We start from the raw sequence: 20,265 nt of genomic DNA, 5'->3' as shown, positions 1-20,265 counted from the left end.
AAAGGAAGGAAGGAAGGTGCAGAGGAAGAAAGGGAGGAAGGAAGAGAGGAAGGGAGGAAAGAAGGGGGCAAGGAAGGAAGAAAGGAGGGAAGGAGGGAAGAAAGGAAGGAAGAAAGGAAGAAAGAAAGGGAGAAGACAGAGTAGTATGAAGTATAGTTATTAAAATAAAAAATAATTATTAAGAAGAAAAATTTCCTTTAAAAAAAAAAAAAAACAGAAAAATGGGTCGGTCTAACCCTAGGACAAATGGTGAAAGCAAAGCTATACAGACAAAATCTCACACAGCAGCACACACATACACACTCACAAAAAGAAAAAAAAGGGAAAAATAATAGTATATCTTGCTCCCAAAGTCCACCTCCTCAACTTGGGATGATTCGTTGTCTATTCAGGTTTTCAACAGATGCAGGGCACTTAAAGTTGATTGTGGAGCTTTAATCCGCCGCTTCTGAGGCTGCTGGGAGAGACCTCCCCCTCTCCTCTCTGTTCGCACAGCTCCTGGGGTTCAGCTTTGGACTTGGTCCCGCCTCTGCGTGTAGGTCGGCCGAGGGCGACTGCCCTTCGCTCAGACAGGACGATGTTAAAGGAGCAGTTGATTCGGGGGCTCCAGCTCACTCAGGCTGGGGGGAGGGAGTGGCACGGGGGCGGGGCGAGTCCACGGCGGCAGAGGCCGACGTGACGCTGCACAGGCCCGAGGCGCGCCATGCGTTCTCCCGGGGAAGCTGTCCCTGGATTCCGGGACCCCGGCAGTGGCGGACTGCACGGGCTCCCGGGAGGGCCGGTGTGGAGAGTGACCTGTGCTCACACACAGGCCTCTTGGTGGTGGCAGCAGCAACCTTAGCGTCCGACACCCGTCTCTACTGTCCGTGCCGACAGTCGCGGCTCGCGCCCATTTCTGGAGTTCCTCTACGCGGTGCTCTTAATCCCCTCACCTCACACCCGAGGAAGCAAAGAGGCAAGAAAAAGTCTCTTGTCTCTTCGGCAGCTCCGCGCCCGCTTCTGAGGCTCCTTTAAGCGGCGCACTTAATCCCCTCTCCTCGCGCCCAGGCAGCAAAGAGGGAGGAAAAGGTCTCTTGCCTCTTCGGCAGCTCCAGACTTCAACCGGACTCCCTCCTGGCCAGCCGTGGCGCACTAATGCCTTCAGGCTGTTTTCACTCTGCCAACTCCAGACCTTTCCCTGGGATCCGACTGAAGCCAGAGCCTCAGCTCCCGGCCCCGCCCGCCCCGGCGGGTGAGCAGACAAGCCTCTCGGGCTGGTGAGTGCCGGTCGGCACCGATCCTCTGCAGGAATCTCTCCGCTTTGCCCTCCGCACCCTGTGGCCGAGCTGTCCTCCGCGGCTCCGGAGCTTCCGCCTCCGCCACCCGCAGTCTCTGCCCGCGAAGGGGCTTCTAGTGCGTGGGAGTCTTTCCTCCTTCACGGCTCCCTCCCACTGGTGTAGGTCCCGTCCCTATTCTTTGTCTCTGTTTATTCTTTTTTCTTTTGCCCTACCCAGGTGTGTGGGGGAGTTGCTTGCCTTTTGGGAGGTCTGAGGTCTTCTGCCAGCGTTCGGTGGGTGTTCTATAGGAGAAGTTCCACGTGTAGATGTATTTCTGATGTCTCTGTGAGGAGGAAGGAGATCTCCGCGTCTTACTCTTCCGCCATCTTTAAGCCGTCTCTATCTGTAGTGATTTTTAAAAGCAGATAAAATTTTGTTTATCGGTAAAGAATATTTCCTTAGGAAAGGAGTAATCACTGAGGGATTTGAATTTAATTATGTCATTTTTACAGGATAAAAGCGGGGAAAAAAACCCAAAACCCTTAGGCATACAAATTGAACTAATTTGTCTTCCTAGTAGCCTAGCTAAAAACATGCGTCTAATGACTGTACAGTAGTTAAGCTAATGCAAGTGTGATTTACATTTTTCAGGAATGGACAAATGAAGTTTTCAGTCTGGCAACAAACCTGCTGGCCCAAAACATGTCCAGGGATGCATTTCTGGAAAAAGCGTAAGTAGCTCTAATTTTATTGCTAAGGGTGCTGCTTCATCTGAATCAGTTTCCTTTCTCCTTTGTGAGTCTTTTGTTTATGCTGCACCGGCTTCTCACATTGATAAACATAAATTTCCCTCTGGGACTTGTTAGAGAGCTGATATGTCCACCGTTTCAAACTGGAAGACTTCCAAGAAAGATCGTTCTTTCCTCTGAGCCACACATCAGGGTTACGCTGAGCTCGCCTGAATGTCAATGCCTTTGACACACAGTAAGCAGATACTTCTAAATCCTGGCAGCTGTGCTCAGAACCAAAAATTATTCATCTCAGGGAATCTTCAGCCCTACATCTGCCTGTGTTGTATCAATTATTAACCTGAGGAAGAGAATGAACAACATATGGGACTCAGTTCTCTCGAATCTAAGATTTCTGATAGATGCTACTTAAATCAATAGGCTGATGTCCTGATTCCTGTCCTTATAGACAATCACAGAAACTGTTAGTAAGAAAAGAGAAAGAAGATGTAGAGGAAAGAGCAGAATGAAAAGGAAAGGAAAGAAAGCAAATCAGGATTACCCAGTTGCTCTCAAATTACAGTCTTTCTGAAATTTATTTGACCAAGGAAAATAATGATTTCTGCCAGATGAGCAGCTAGGAAAGCTGGTTGTGTTCAGTTTGGAAACAGTGGGTATCCGGGATTTTGGGAAGCCTTGAAATGAAAACCACAAGCAGAAACATTACTAGGTGGTCCTCTATTTTATTTAATAACTTTCTTCTCTCTTCTTCTATAAGACATACCCATCATTCCAGACCAAAGACTCCAGACCACATTTCTTTCATACTCTTCTATGAAATCCTTTTACTGTTAGTCAATACTCACAGGTCTTCACTTAAATACTCTTTCATGTCATCATCTCATCTCCTTACTTTGTCACCTTCAAGACCTTTCCTATGTGTCTCTCCCTTCCCCTCTTCCTTTATTCCTCATTTAAAAAATTGTCTTTGGGGCTTCCCTGGTGGCGCAGTGGTTGAGAATCCGCCTGCCGATGCAGGAGACACGGGTTCGTGCCCTGGTCCGGGAAGATCCCACATGCCGCGGAGCAACTAAGCCCGTGAGCCATGGCCGCTAGGCCTGCGCGTCCGGAGCCTGTGCTCCGCAACGGGAGAGGCCACAACAGTGAGAGGCCCGCGTACCGAAAAAAAAAAAAAAAAAAATTCTAACAGACATTTCTGGAACATCTGTTGTGCCACACAATGTTGGTCGAAGGTGACACATAGAGAGATAAGATGTTTTACCTGAAACATACCATGTTATAGCTCGTAAAACATCTAGTTGGCTAATAATATCTATTGCAAATGTCCATTTCAAATAGGCATCTCCCTGTGAATAGCTGCTATGGACATTCTAGAACATGCCTTTTGATGAACACACTGTAAGCATTTCTGTTGCATCTACACCTAGGTATGGGATTGTTGTGTCACAGCATGAGCAGCTGGTGGTCCCGATTTACACACGCATCAGCAGAGTTTGTAAGCTCTCCTGCCCCTTCTCTCTATCCACATGTCCAGAAGCAGTGGAAGAGAAAAATTTAGTTGTATATTCACACAATAGAATACCATATAGCAATGAGAGTGAAAGATCTACAATGAAAAGCAAAAATATGGATGGATCTTAAAAACATAATATTGAGTGAAAGAAGCCAGACACAAAAGAATGTGATTCTATTATGTAAAGTGCAAAAATAATCTGAGTTGTTTAAAGTCAGGATAATGGTTCCCACTTTGGGGATAGGCCCTGGACGGGGGCATGAGAGGGGCTTCTGGCATGCTACTAAGGTGATAATATTCTTTTTCTTGATCTGGGTGCTGATTGCAGAAACTTGGACGGTTGGTGAAAATTCAGCAAACTGTACATATGCAGGAGCCCTTTTCTATGCATTTTATTCTTCAATAAAAAGCTTTCAAAAAAACTAAACACTTGTTTTCTGCTTCTCCAACAGCTATACTAAACTTAAGCTGCAAGTCACTCCAGAAGGACGCATTCCTCTCAAAAAGTAAGCTTCATGAGTATTTCCCATTATTTTATTTTATTTTATTTTATTTTTTTCTCAAAGATGTGAATCCATGCCATGGCTCTGTTTTGGTCCAAGCAGGAGCATGGAAATGTGCGGTAACCCTGTCCTCCCACACACTCCATATGCACATCAGTGCGGCTTATTTTCTCATAGAGATTTCCTGGGCCTCCCCCCTTCCTGTGGCATCATTCTCAAGAACACCAAAGCAGGAAGGGGGTGGAGGGGATGGGGGACCCTTGCTGTTAAACCTAAAAGACCATCTGAGACTGAGATCTATTCTAGGAATGGAAATTGGGCGACCACAATGCCTCTTTCTTCCAAGATGACACTAGCCTTGAAGCAGGGGTTGCAAACTCAAATGTCAACAGAAGCCAGGCAGGGAACATGCATGATGAAGTAGGCCAGGAACAGGAAGGAAAACTGAAGAGTGAAACACCGTCTCAAGGAGACAAGGACAACTCAACTCCACCATATTCCCTGTGGGACTGGTGGGCTCTGGACTTTAGATTTTCTAATGTTTCAATAGAACCCATAAATATCCAAATTGTTATATTAAATTGTTCAGTACTTAAGTTATATTTTTTAAAACCAAATTACTCACCAACAAAAGCACATCTCTAGACCACGTTCAGTCAAAAGCCTTTAACCTTTGACTTACTAGCTACCAGTGGGCTTCTGCTCATAAAAATGTTACATTATTAATAATAATACTATTAATTAATTGTTTATTATTAGTAATATTAGCAACGTACACCTTTAGAGCAGTGAGTAGCATCAAGGAGACAGAGTTGTCAAGGATGTTGATTTTAGTGCTTAATACAATACCAGAGGCCATTTAGTGCAATGTTTTTTAACTGGGTCATCGCCATTGTCTCAAAATATTGATTTTTTTTTTAGGCACTTTGATTTTAAAAAGCACCCACGTAGATCCTCCAGAACACATATGCTGATGCTAGAACAATCAGTATCTTTTAATTCTCTAAAGATGAATTATAAGGAGGTTTAATTGAATGGAATGTTTCAGCTGGCATCATCTACAAGTGTGATCCAAATGCCTTTTAAGCATCTCTCACGTGGTGTGCTTTCACTTCACAGCATATACCGCTTGTTCTCAGCAGACCGGAAGCGAGTTGAAACTGCTTTAGAGGCTTGTAGTCTTCCATCTTCAAGGGTGAGCATGTTACCTTCTTAAAACTAGCACTGCTAAATAGCCCTGAATAATCATACTGAAATATATCTTGCCCCAATATTATCCAAACATTTTTAAAACTAAGAAGTCCATAGGACTTATTTGTTAATATGTCGGGGTCACTGTATTAGTTTCTTTCAGTCCCATAACTCCAACATTTTCAATTAGAAAGACCCTTTGCAAATTGAAAAAAAAAATAAATAAATAACCAATTAATACAAAAAAAGTACTGGTCAAAAAATATTAATGTTACTAAGAATTTAAGTTTATTAATTATAAATCCTTTCTTGATGTCCATTGAGATATTAGCTAATGATTACAGATTATGATTGGGAGTATTTTAAAATATTAATTTCATCTTATCCTCCTTTTTAAATGTCTAGGTCTAATATTTTTAAGTTAATAAGCAATTAGAATGGTAGTACATTTTATAAATAAATATATTTATGTACATTGCAGGGTGGTTCTCAAAAGGCTTTTGCAAGAGAAGTACAGGATCAAAACAGTTTGAAAATTGCCTACTTTGCTCCTATGGTAGTCAAGTAGATGAGAGGATAAGCTTGTAAGATGCTTTTTTTTTTTTTTTTCCCAATACATCTGAGGCACTTAATATACACTGACCACTTAAAATAAAGTAATTCGCCTTCATTTCAATGCATTTCTACATACCTGGCTCTAATTATCGTTGTTTCTGGGATAGCTGGGTTTGTTGCATAAAACCTTTTTCTTGTGCTATATGCAGAACACTCCTTTCTATTATGAATTATTTTTATCCCAGTATCTAAGCAACAAGTAAGCAAGAATAACACTTATACCCAAAGAAGAAACTTTGAGTCTCTTGAAACATGCTGGCAGCATTGAAGTTGCACTGAATGAAGTTGAGAAGCCATTCTTAAATGTATGGTTAAGTTATGAAAAGTATTGAGAGCTGTTGCATCAGTTACATCAGCCAATTTTTGTGAATATTTTTCAGAAAAATGAAGTTTATTAACGACTTTGGTCGGTAACAGAAAAGAAAAAAAATGTCACTCTCTGCTATCAGTTTCTTGCTATCTGTGGAAAAAACTGCTGATGCTGCAAACACTGGGCAGAGCTGTGGAAAGGCCCCCAAACATTTAACCTTCACTTTAATAAAGCAAAAGAAAATGGTCAAACTTGTTTATTATTGCTCTTTCGTTTGATGCTTTAGAGCAGGAAAGATATAACAGTTAAGGTCTTGTCCTTGATTCAACAAATATTTTTTTTTTATTTGACCTTTTTTTTCTTTTTTTAAAATTGAAATACAGTTGACTCACAATGTGCTAATTTCTGTTGTACAGCAAAGTGATTAAGTTATATATATATATGTATATACATGTGTATATATACATTCTTTTTCATATTTTTTATTATGACTTATCACAGGATATTGAATATAGTTCCCTGTGCTATACAGTAGGACCTTGTTGCTTATTTATCCTATATATAATATGGTAGTTTGCATCTGCTAATTCCAAACTCCCAGTCCATCCCTCCCTCACCACCTTTCCCCTTTGGTAACCATAAGTTTGTTTTCTATGTCTCTGAGTCTGTTTCTGTTTCATACATAAGTTCATTTGTGTCATATTTTAGATTCCACATATAAGTGATATCATATGGTATTTGTTTTTCTATTTCTGACTTACTTCACTTAGTATGATAATCTTAAGTCCATCCAGATTGCTGCAAATGGCATTGTTTTGTTCTTTTTTATGGCTGAGTAGTATTCCATTATGTATATATGTACCACATCTTCTTTATCCATTCAGACTCAACAGATATCGCTTGAGCTCTTACTATGTGCCCTCCATCACTGAGAATATGGTAGTAAGCAAAAGGAAGTTCCAGTCCCAGGATTCAAGGACCATATAATCTCTGGAGGTGCTAGTCAAACACTTTGACTGACGTGTGTAAATTGGGGGGAATGCCATGAACAAAAGGAATGGAGCGCTGCCACTGAAAATAAGGGAAGTTTATTCCAGAAAAAGAAAACAATGTGTGCAAAACCCTGAGGCTGGAAAAAATTTACTGGTTTGAGTAACTGAAAAAATACCACTGCATTTAAGCATGAAAAGAAAGTGTGAGACACAAATTTAGAAAGACATACAAAGAATTTTTTTCCTCTGCAGTTGCTCCTGAATTGACCTTTACTGGATAACATCTTGTGAAAAAAAAAAAAAAAGATCAAAAATGTTAACTTATTACTATAAAACTAGCTAAGGGAAAGAAGGAATAGAAAAATGAAGCTGAATAGAAAATCAAATCCATCAATCAATTCTCTGTAAATTGCAATTTTCTAAACAATTGGATTCTGACAATTCAGTCGATAAATACAAATTGAGTTTTTACAATCCACTATGTCTATTATAGGTTCACACTTTCAAGCCAATGTCAAGTGGAGACATTTTTAAAGGAAAATGAGTTTCAAATAACAGGAGTTAAGTTTAAATTGAAAAAAAGTTTTATCTTTAGTAAATTAAATGTTATGACAATTTTCTGAAAACTAATTGGAGATTTTTTTAAAAATATAATCAACTTCCATCATAAAGTTTTGAAAAATCATTATTCACAGTAAAGTATATTTTAGTTGGAGGACTCGTAGAATTACAATGCTGTAAAAAGATCTAAAAACCAAAGTCAGTTTCAGAGCTAGGAAATAAATGTTTCCTTGAACTGACTATATTTTAAATCCTTGTTGTAATTTCATATCTACAGAACGGTGGCCCTAGAAAATATCCACTAATTAGCAAAGATATACTGACAAGAGGTGTTTTAAACACTCCACAGAAGAAAAGGTTACTAAATGGTAGACAGTAGTACATATCTGGGGGCCTTATATAGCCAGTGATTGTTCAAACTAGATTTAATTGTGTTCTGTAAATAGATACATTACCAGAAATACTGTGGATATCCTGTTGAGATTTTTTAAACATTATCTTTGTGCACATTGTTAGGGATAATTAATGCACTTGAACTTGTATCCTGACCAACATGATCCATTGAAATAACACATTCCTTAAAGGGTACTCCTTTAGAGATTTCAAATGCTTGCTAAAGTTACTTTAATTGTTAAAAAGTAGTACTGTATCTAAAAAGAGAGACAAAGCAATTACTGTCTTCTTTAATAATGCAAACGTATTTTCCAGTGAGAACTTTGAAGACTTTTCCATATTCAGAAAACTACTACCTTACTCACAAACTTTCTGAGAACAGAATATAGTGTGTTTGCGTGAATTCCCTTTGATTTAAGACTTTATTAACTTGGAAAAAAAGCTCAGTGACATTTGGAATCATATTATAGTCTTGGCATAGCACTGATCTTTTAATGAAGAAGATAAGAATAAATCCATACTTTTTTAATAAAATAAAGTTTACTATAGTTATCAACATACATGTAATACCAAAGAGAACAGTGATTATTTTGGATTTAAAGAATTCCATAAATTTTACTAAAGAATACTATGAACAAAATTTACAAAAGAATTTCTCCCAGGATAACTGTAATAGGTTGCCTTTCTCCTATGCCTTATACCCGGAATGTAAATTAGAAATATAATTACTCATTCAGCTGTGATTCTTAAAATCACTAATATCACAATTCCATTTTAGAACCACATTATGTATTCAGTTCATTATCAGTAGTTTACTTGTAATTATTTCATGTACTCTCTGGCTGTCTCAACTTTTGATTTATAACTTTAGAACAAAAATACTGAGAATAGGTTGAAATCCTGAATTTACCGGAAAATAATTCATTGATTTGTGAAGATAAAATCTGTATGTGGACTCCTTATTCATTAAAGTCCACTGAATTAAATTAATATGTTTTTGAATAACATTTCTGAATGTTAAATACCTGTTCATTATAGAATTGTTTTTTAAATCTACAAATGTATAAAGAAGAAGATACAAACAGTATCCAAAAACTGATATGCCATTTAGTTTTCTGGATTGCAGTGTGAGTTGAGGAGTCAAGCGACCTTACTTCAAAACATAGAAACTGCCCCCCTCCCAATTTGATGCCTTAGACAAGTTTTGTAACCTCCCATCTATTCAGTGTGTATCTGTAAAAGGGGTCCCTAACCATGCCAACCTCACAGAGTTGACATGGGATTAACTGAAAACATTCAAGTAAAGCTCATAGAACTATATGCTTGACATACATAAGTCCTCAATAAATATTAATTCCTATTATCCTCTGAGTATTTTTTCATATGCATATATATGTGAGTTTTTTCTCTGTTCTTATTTTTAATTTGGCATATGGATATGTCATAACCTGGTCTTTGGAATCTGGAAATGTAAATGCCACCAGTACTGTCATCAAGTTTTTTTTAATCTTTTCCCTTTTGAGATTCTTTGTATACAAGCATGGAATTGAAGCAACTACGTTTTTAAAGTATGGAAATTCTTTGTAGTTTCTAGAATAAATGGGCCTGATTCTGACTGTATTGATCTTCTTAGTTCTCCCTCAAAAAGTTTGGATAACAATGGCAGCAAATAATCACTGACAATCTGTTTTGTATTGGAACCATGATGTGGTGAACCAAGTCCTGGACTACGAGACAGAAGACCTAAGGTCTGGTCCCATACCCAGGTTCACCCAACAGACATTGATTAGGTGCATATTATATGCCGGGCATCGTTCTTGAGACACAAAGGAAGTAAATAAGAGATAGTCACTTTGCTCAAAAGTACACAGTCTAGTAGATCATCAGAAATATAAAAAGTAAAGGAAAAATTGTGTGGCGGATGCTCTAAGGAAGGTATATAAAGGTGGATTGTGGACACAAAAAAAGAATGTGTCGTCTCTACCTGGTTTGGTAAGGAAGGGTTCACAGAAGAGTATTTGAACTTTGGGTACAATCTTAAGAGTATCGGACTTTAAGTTTCCTCCTGCTTAAACAAGACAATGAATCTATTCTATCCACTTCACCAAATCATGAGGTCCAGGAAAAGAAAATAGGTGAATGACCTTTGTGAATTTCAGCCTTATTTAAAATATACAGAATTGGTAATTGCCTGTAGCGTTTCCCTAAGTATCTTCCCCATACTCTTTCACTTGAGTTTTCAGTGGTGCTCATTTTAACTTATTTCTCCAAAATATATTTTCTCCCATTTTCACCCACTGACCCTAAAGGGTATCCTCATCAGTCAAGTTGGGCAAGAGAAAAATGAAACTGTATTGAAATGTTGTCCATTTTCTATGTGCTAACATCCAACTGGTAATAAAAATAATACTATATTTATTCAGCTTATTTCATCAAAGTGTCCTCTCTAATAGGAAGTTCTAATTCATAGCTGGTAAGTAAACATGGTTAGAGTTTTAGTAAAGCACATTGCTGTATGAAATTATGTTTATGGAATATTATGCAAATGGCTTTAGTTGAATCTGATGTTCTGTGGGAAGCATACTTGCTGTCAACTTCCACTTTTGTCATAAATTATACTCATTCATTTAGTAAATATTTATTGTGGACCTGCTATATGTTACAGATTGAGCAGTTAACAAGCAACACACAAGTCCTAGCTTGTGTTGATCTGCAGGTTAGCAAGTAATACAGAGAACTGTACAGCTGGGAGCACAAAACAGTTTTAAAAGTACTGAAATATGAGATAAGTGTGGTGTGATGGTAGTACGAATGGAAGACAAAACCTGGTCTAAGAGGAAGATATTTTAAGCTGAGACAAGAAGGGAGAAAAAAACAGAAGTCAGTAAGAAAAGGAAAACAATGATTGATATCCTTAGACAAAATCTGTTTATTTGTATGCTGGGGGCGGGGGGCAGGGGTAGAGTAAGCTCTAAATAGTAACTAAACAGTAAGGAGACTGGGAGAACAAATTTGGGGTTCATCAAATCCAATAAAGTCTTGGGTTGGCCAACAGAGCCAGTGAGTATTTCCTTGAGATTTGTTTTTAAATCTCTCTTCCCTGTATCTCTCAGCCAAAGAGTAGGATAGAGAGGCTCATTTCTGGCTATTTTAAAAACTAGTTAAAAGAGACATGGGCGCCTAACTCCAAGAGAGGGTGGCACTAAAAAAAGTGTGCGTTGTCCAGCCAAAAGGTTTTCTTTCATTTTGTATCAATAAATTAAATGGAATTTTGGAAACCTGTTTATAGGTTATACTTGTCCCCATCTTTTGAGTGGCAAAACACCATGAAACAATTTATGTGAATTTCCCATTGTTCTAGGAATTGGCCACTTGTGCTCATGATTTCAGAGTTGGTGTCCAGGTAACTGAACTTAATGGTGTAATGCATCTTACTATATATAAATGATATATGTGTTGTTTGGTTGTCTCAAAATGCTGTTTTGCAAAATGGATTTTTTTTCTGCCCTATAAATTGATTTAGTAAAGAAAATACTATTTTATTCGTTCATTTCTCAAATATGGGACTCCTGCTGTTTGCCAAGTGGTGAGCTAAGTTTTCTTATCTGTTAGCACGCAGTGTAGTCTCAGACCATAATTCAGACAATAATTTTTAGGTATTTCTGTAAAGGTACATTTCCAAAAATAAGAATACAGTAAAAGGAAGGGTGTTTTCTTTGGTTTAAGGTGAAAATAAAAATAATCATATAAACACATACCTGAAAAAGGAAAAAACGGCATGAAGAATGTCCTTCCTGTTAACAAAGGCTTGAATACACGCTTCCGGTTTCCATGGCAACCTGACTAAACAGAAAAATAAGTCATAGAAGTCACTTTTTATATCAATGACTTGCTTTCCAAACAATAGGACCAAGAGGAATCAGTGAGAAATAATGACTGATGTCCTACTTATGCAAAGTGTTTTGCAACTTCTCAGATTACTTAAACCAGAAAGAACGTTGTTTGAAAACAAGACACAAAATTGGGATTTTATCTTTTCATTTTGAAAATGTCTTTCTCCAGGTTCTTTACTTTAAAAAACAAAAAAATTCATTCAAAAGTCTGCTAAACAGAGCATAAACAATGTGAATGTGCTTCATGCCAATGATTTGTACACTTTAAAATGGAGAAATACTATATTTATCTTCTGTATATTTTATCACAATTAAAAATGAGATTAAAGTCACCAGAAAGAGCAACATAAAAAACAAAAAATCTGCTGAACAGACTCTGTTTTCACTAGGTCTAACCTTATTTTTTTTTTTTTTTTTTTTTTTTTTTTTTTTTTTGTGGTACGCGGGCCTCTCACTGTTGTGGCCTCTCCTGTTGCGGAGCACAGGCTCCGGACGCGCAGGCTCAGCAGCCATGGCTCACGGGCCCAGCCGCTCCGCGGCATGTGGGATCTTCCCGGACCGGGGCACGAACCCGCGTCTCCTGCATCGGCAGGCGGACTCTCAACCACTGCGCCACCAGGGAAGCCCCTAACCTTATTTATTGAATGTACTTCAGAAATTGCCTTAACATCCCTTTAAAAGGAGAAAACTCTTAAGCTTAAAATATAATGAAAAACCAGAAAATAAGGCTTCTGATACCTCAAAGCCAGTGTCCAAGTGAACTCCACCGCTGGCCTCATAGATGTTTTCTGAATGTCCACCCTGGCCTCCTATTGATCTTATGGAAAAACCCCGAACAAACTTTTTGGCCAACCCAATAAAAGGAAGAAAAGAGGAAGGAAGGAGGAAGGGAGGGAAGAGAGAGAGAGAGAGAGAGAGTGACAAAACTGGGAAGATGAAAGATAACAAAGAAAAAGACTATTTACTGACCCTCTTGTTTTATTCCCCAGAATGATTTGATACCTCAAGAAGATTTCACTCCGGAAGTGTACAGAGTTTTCCTGAACAACCTTTGTCCTCGACCTGAAATTGATAACATCTTTTCTGAATTGTAAGGGAACACATTTTAACTCGTTTTTTTCCGCCTTGGCGATGGTACTCAGGGTGCTAGCTACGGCAGGATTTTGAGCAGTAGAGGGAGATGGCAGAACCTGTTTATACACGATAAATAATAGCAGTGATTCTGAGTAATTTGATGGAGACAATCACGCATTCCTACCCCTGAGGTTCAACCACTTAAAAAAAAAATTATTTATTTATTTGTTTTTATTTTTGCCTGCGTCGGGTCTTTGTTGCTGTGCGCGGGCTTTCTCTAGTTGCAGCGAGCAGGGGCTACTCTTCTTTGAGGTGCTCGGTCTTCTCATTGCGGTGGCTTCTCTTGTTGCGGAGCACAGGCTCTAGGTGCGTGCACTTCAGTAGCTGTGGTACGCAGGCTCAGTAGTTGTGGCTTGTGGGCTCTAGAGCGCAGGCTCAGTATTTGTAGCACACGACCTTAGTTGCTCCATGGCACGTGGGATCTTCCTGGGCATGTGGGATCGAACCCATATCCCCTGCATTGGCAGGCGGATTCTCAACCACTGCGCTACCAGGGAAGACCTCAACCACCACTTTTAATGAGTGAAGTTGGCTATGATTTGTTGCAGGGTGTCTCTGTTTTAGAATCCTCAGGGGGCTCTGTGTGGTTTGAAGATTATGGCTAGAACAGAGAAGCATCTAGGCTTACTTTGTGATGACAGACTGTTGTAGAAAGAATGCTGACCTGGGAACCCGTCATATTACCTCTTTGCATCACATTAATGAAATGAGAAGTTTGGATTACTAAGAACCTTCCCAGCTGAAAATTATTTGCTTTTATGTTAGAAATCATATAGGCATTACTTTTTTAAAAAATGAATTAAAAAAAAGAAAAACACATCAAAACACCAAGGCAAATATGGGTAAGTAGCAATTTATCAATACCTTTCTTGATATACTGAAATCTATGTGATGACAGATCAATCCAAAACTGACAGACTAAATAAAGATTTCTTCATATGAAAAGCAAGCAAACAGTGCTGCTGAAAATGATATCAGATGTACTCACTTTGTCATGTTCATTGCCATAGACTATTGATTGAACATCTGCAATATTTGTACTATTGAACTTGTCTTTGGATGTCAACAGGATTGAAATGGGAAGTTTGAATCACACTATATTGCAGAGTTATAGACTCTTGCTGAAGCATAATTTTAATGAAAAGAAAAATGTGCCCAAACATATGGGTATTTTTAATAATGAGAAATAAATACATCTTTAGATGATTAAGCAGGATATGAGAATTTGATGACTAAACCAGAAGTTTAGCATCATAATCAAAAACAACCCATACTCTGTGTTCCATTTAGAGTGGTGCATCTTCACACACAAGATACAGTATTTCCCTATTGTGGTTTTCTTATGCATCTGGTATAGTTCAAGGGCATTGGGATTTGGTGGCAGTGATTGCAAAAGTTGTGATGGAGCAACACAATGTTTTTAGGGCAAGATAGGAATTCCAGTATAGCATGCTCTTGCCAGGTATGGCAGGAGTTTGTTTCCATATAGCTAAATGCAAATATATGAATGAGACTTGGTGGAAAAACCTTCTAATTTCCTGGTTTTTAACTGTTTTTAGTGGTGCCAAAAGCAAACCATACCTTACGGTTGATCAGATGATGGATTTTATCAACCTCAAGCAGCGTGATCCCAGGCTAAATGAAATTCTTTACCCACCTTTAAAGCAAGAGCAAGTCCAAGTGTTGATTGAGAAGTATGAACCCAACAACAGTCTTGCCAGAAAAGGTCAGTCCACTTTTTCCCACACCAGAGCAAAGCTCAAGTTCTAATTGTGAGTGGGCCACACTTGGTAGTCATGGACATCTAGGATTATTCAGGAGGATTTCCCACATTTATATGCCTGCTTTTCTTTCTGACTTAAATCACTGGTGGTTTAATCAGAAGATTTTTTTAGAGTTTGGTATGTGATGTTTTTGTTGTTGTTATGTATATGTGTGTGTGTGTGTGTGTGTGTGTGTGTGTGTGTGTGTAACATTGTTTTTTAAATGTCTAATCATTTGTTTTGTTTTAAATTTTCCCAGTGACTGAATGCATCTTTTTTTCAGACAGGAAATTCATTATCTTAAAGGTTGCCCTTTTGGGTCTGTTTCTAGCTCTGTGACATGACCCATAGATTTTTCTAAATCTCTAAAACTGAAGAGAATATTCAGTCCATTAGACCCTTATCTTATAGTAGTTTATAGTTTACACTACTGATGAATTTTTCCACTTGAAAGGACATTTTAAACGTTGGCCTTCTGTGTTAAAAAAAAAAATTAGTGTTTGTAGGAAAAAACAAAAACAAAAACTGGTATCAGAAAGACAGCACTAAGATGCCTGAAAGTTATTGAGAAATTTATATTTTTGATTCTGGAGAAATGACTTGCCAAAATAAGATCATGAAAATTCAGTTGCCAGGAGTTTTCAACTGTATGTGGCATCATGATCTCTAAACTGGGTCATCCTTTACCACTAAGACCAAGTCTCATCTGGATTGAAATTCCTTCACTGAGAATATTAATGTGTTATTACTGATGTTATTGTAAATTGACTAGATATTCCATAGGGAGGAAAATAAAGTGCAATTAACCAATTATTAAGAAATAAATTGCATGTTAATATGAAAGTAATTTATAAATAACAATTAGCTCTGGCAAGCTTGTGGTCATTAATAAGATGGTTATCTTAAAACTATCCTCTAAATGAAAAATGAGAGTATTTATTAAATATCAAAGTAAAATCTTATCACTAATTCTATCTTACATGTTATTAGTTGGGAATTTATAGATGAATTATTTTAGTTTTTAGTTTTATCATTTTACATATTTTAGTTTTAGTCTTAGTTTCTTTGTCGGGCACTTTGCCTTTGTTGTTGTCATCTTTCTTACTGTTGTGGAGGTCAAAGGAAACAACTGACCCAACAGTACATGTTGGCGTTGCCAGGCCTGCCCCTCCAACCCCCTCAGATCTGACACCCTTTCTTCCCTGGTGTCACAGAGATGGGATTTCTCCTTTCATTAAACCAGAAGAACTCCTTGGAGATTTCTCATACATAGCTTGACAGTTCCCTTCTGAAATCCAAACTTTACCAAAAATAACTACCACAGTGTTTTAACAATCCTGACAAGACTTCTAAAAACAGTTAGCCCATGACACCAGGAAAACAAAAAGCTTTTGTGAAACCAATGAGAAACTTCAGAACCTAAACTTTGCCCTTTTCTCCTCCCTTCATACCACTTTGCTGCTGGTCCAGGCTTCATCTAGTGCGTGATGCCCCCATACATCATACTCTGATGACTCAGACGAAGTAGAGGATACAAAGGAAAATACTACAATAGGTTATTGTAAAACTCTATCATCCTGGAAGAACTGATTTTGATTCTAATGGAAATTAAGACTATATCTCTTAACATTTGCATGAGTATTTAGTTCCATCTTATAGCTGTACTAGGTGTGAATTCCATAATCATGCAGACATGTAAAATACAGGTATATTTAAAAAATAGCAACTTGATTTATTTTTCTACAACTTAATATGTTATTGATCATGAAGCCTCTCTGTCAGCATTGATGTGATTTTTTAAAATCACAGTGTTCATTTCTCAACCCCAAAACTCCAGTAGGAAGATGAACTTGAGATGTCTCACACCAAGTCATTTTGTTTGCTGCTTTGGCTCTGTTTATGTGAACAAAGAAGATTAGAGAAGGTTGTTTTATTCTAGCAATTGTTGTTTCACAGTCAAAAGGATAATAATTTTGAAATCTTTATTTGTAGGAATAAGAAATTGTTGAGTTAGACCTCAATTCTTTAGTAATCAAAAGTTTGAAATATTTTTTCCAAGGATGAAAATCATTTTTTACTTGATTTTGCAGTTTATAATATCTGATGTTTGACTTTGAGATCTTTACAAGAACTCCTTTTTATATGCAACAAAGTACAATTTAAGAAAGTATTTATTATATGGCTTCAATGATGACTGATATGCAAGGAAATTAGCTCTCACTTATCATGTGACTTTCAAAATGTACATTATCATTTACAAAGAAGCAAACCAAAGCTTTCAGGTCAAATGACTTACCTAAGATCTCATACCAAGATGCTCTTCAGGAAAGCAGAGTTTTTAACTTTCAGTCAACTAGTTAATATGTTTTAATCAATAAACACATAACTAAGTAGGGAAGTTTAATATTACATTATCATTTTTTCTGCGGCACCTTACATTTTTACTAGTTCTTCAAATGTGCCCAAGCATTAATTAAATTGATCACAAATTCAGTTTCATTTATCAGAGAAAGACACTTCCATATTGCCTATATTTGATATAAAATCATGGGAATAAGATACATGCAGAAAATCCATATATAATAGCATAAATATATATATACTATCTGATACAAGAAACATATTTTAAAGTAGGTGTCAAACAAATAAACAATACACAAAATTGACATATGCTAATGTTTAGTTTTTGTATGCATTTGGTATAATTTTGACATAAAAGGTAATCTTAAATTAATGAAAAATTTTCAATGTGGCTAAAAGCCTAATGGCTAAAGCTGAGCATAAGTGAGCTGACTGATGGCACAGCACCTGGAAGTGTGAAGTGAAAACCCAGAAGAGCTGACCAACAGTGATGCTCTGTTAGCTCCCTGTCATGAGGACGTTACCCACATTCCACGCTGGAATTTCTGTTTCTGTACATATATGTATTGGTTATAAATAATCAGAAGGTTTCTGTGAAGTCTAAGGCCAAATGTTCACATGTTTGGGTTTCACAGAGTTAGAATCTTGCTGCAGAAGATACTATTCTCAAGGGAGTTAGGTTTATTTTTACAATTTAAAATCACACACTGAAAAATGCTGTGGCCCCAAGTCAGCAAATGTTTCTTCCTTACCATGTTGTTTGAACTGTAGGCCTAACTGTGCTTAACACAGGGCTACACAATGACTCCTGCCTCTTCCAAACAAAAGGGTCATGAATGTCAGTTTCAAGACTCATGTCTCTTAGAGTTATTTTGTTTATAATTTAAACTATTTAGAAGAAAGGCATTGAGTAAAATTAGCATGAAAAATGAAATAGTTATTGGTGCCTTAGGTAACAGGCTGCAGACCTCTAGATTCAGCAACAGCTTTGTCTGTAAAAGAAGGCCAAATTATGCTTAAACTGCCAAACTGAAAGAAAAGAGTTAAGTTTGTTCATATGTTTATTCTTCTGTGAAGAGCAGGTGTTCATGAGTATTTGTTAAGCAATTGAATTAATATAAAAGATCATAATATTAGCAGATGTTTCAAGATACATTTCTTTTTTATCAGCAGTTCTTCCTCTTAAATTTTTATACAGTGTGGTATAAAAAAGCTTCCCTGCTTTATTGCAATTAAAATGAAACTAAAACTTTTAGTATTTGATCAGTACTCCATGAGTTAATAGTTTAATAGTTGAACTCAAAATTAATAATAGCAGAAAAATTTGTTTTTAAGCAAAGCAAATAGAAGTTCAGGTATAGCAAGCATATTTGCTCCAAATAGACCTAAGCTAACAATGATTTTCATACTAGAAATAACTCTACTGTATTTTTAATATTGTTTTATTTTAAAATATTTATGCAAGTGAACTATACTGTGTCATTATTATCAACAACAAGAAGCACCCAGAGTGTGCTAGAGAGAGCACTGGACTTGGAAACTTGCAACCTGTAGTATTAGGTGGAATTCCTTCAGTTGAAAAATGACAAACTTAACTCAGACTGAAGCACAGAAAGGAATTGACAGGTACATATAAGCAAAAAGTGAGGGTGTTAATGACTTCAGACATGACTACATCCAGGGTCTCAAATGATGTCATCAAGACCTGTCATCTCCCATCATGTTCTCCGCACTGGCTGTAATTCTTGAGCAGACTCTCCTGAAGTGACAAGAAAGCCACCAGCAGCTCCAGGCCTACCAATCTCATAGTTCCATTGAAATACCAGAAACCAGAATATGGATTAAGCCACCCAGGACCACTCCTGAACTAAGATCATTGTGGCCTGGAGGATGGAATGTACCAATTGGAAAGACTTTGGTCACATGACTCTCCCTAGAGCCAATAGGAGTCAGCTACCTGAACCATGTGGACTGACAGTGAGAGAGGGGTGGTTCCCTGAAATTCACCTTGGGTGTGTACCTAGAAAAAGGAGGACTAGTCACCAGGCAGATAAAAACAGCAGATCCCACTAAAACTGGTCACAAATCAACAATTCATCATCTCTGTTTACCTTACCTTAGGAAGCCATTTAATCTCTTTGACCACTTCCACCCCCTAGTTTTCTGATCTTTGAAAATATTTTGAGAGAATTTCTGGGAGAATTACGTAAGTTTCTTATGATAAGAAGGTTGCATGTATTAATTGTTGCCTATTGAACCCTTGTTGATCTGTACTAATGAAAAATGGGAATTGGCATTTGTGCCAAATTATTTATGAGTCTGGAAGTGAGATTCAGAGCACTGGGCAGAGGCATTTCTGAATGCTGCTGTCTCTTGGCTAACAGGCTTATTTTACTTATTGCAATTAATAAAAAATCAGACTCATTTGGTGATGAAACCTGAAAAAATATGGTGAGTCATATCTGTGCACAAATGTTCATTTCTGACACATCAATATTTTATCTATATTTTTATTAAAATGGAATTATAATTATAGTTTAAAATGTAAAGATTCACACTGGAATCTTACTATTTACTTTATCACTTAATTTTCCTAATAGAGTTTTTAAAATCATTATTTTCCCAACACCATTTCCCTTTACTAGGTAGAAGTTATAAAAAATAATGATTATTTTTATTAATGTGTATTATGCATTCTTGAGACATCAAACATGCCGTAATTAAGGAAAGAGACTGCCACTGTGTTATGGTTAAGCCAGTTAACCTCAGGCAAGTGACTTGACTTGCTTGAACTTCAGGTTCCTCATCTGTAAAATGGGATGATACCAGTTCTAGCAAACATCAGTGCTTATCCTGTATCCCTCAGCATACATGGTTCCAACACAATCAACAGCATCTTCTGCAAATCTCTGGGACTTTCTCTCAACCCAACCACAGCCAGCCTACAAGTGCCCAGGACTTCATGGCCCCAGGAGTAATTTTCACTCAGTTGGTAGTACCTCTCTTCCTTGCCCGTTGTGTGGGACATTTC

At 37.5% G+C, this 20,265-nt stretch overlaps 1 protein-coding gene across 3 annotated transcripts in view; it reads left to right on the top strand.

The window, feature by feature from the left end:
• The window catches only part of PLCB1 (phospholipase C beta 1), a 694,965-nt gene that overhangs the window by 490,274 nt on the left and 184,426 nt on the right, over window positions 1-20,265 (top strand). For all 3 annotated transcript variants that reach the window (XM_059039231.2, XM_059039234.2, XM_059039236.2), the window contains exons 5-9: window positions 1,908-1,987; window positions 3,971-4,024; window positions 5,141-5,216; window positions 12,966-13,066; window positions 14,670-14,836. In XM_059039231.2, coding sequence (XP_058895214.1) covers window positions 1,908-1,987; window positions 3,971-4,024; window positions 5,141-5,216; window positions 12,966-13,066; window positions 14,670-14,836 — 478 coding nt within the window. The remainder of the gene's footprint in view (window positions 1-1,907; window positions 1,988-3,970; window positions 4,025-5,140; window positions 5,217-12,965; window positions 13,067-14,669; window positions 14,837-20,265) is intronic.

The sequence above is a fragment of the Kogia breviceps genome, chromosome 14 (assembly GCF_026419965.1).
Source record: "Kogia breviceps isolate mKogBre1 chromosome 14, mKogBre1 haplotype 1, whole genome shotgun sequence".
In the NCBI taxonomy this organism is placed as follows: domain Eukaryota; kingdom Metazoa; phylum Chordata; class Mammalia; order Artiodactyla; family Physeteridae; genus Kogia; species Kogia breviceps.
This window is presented reverse-complemented; position numbering and strand designations above follow the sequence as displayed.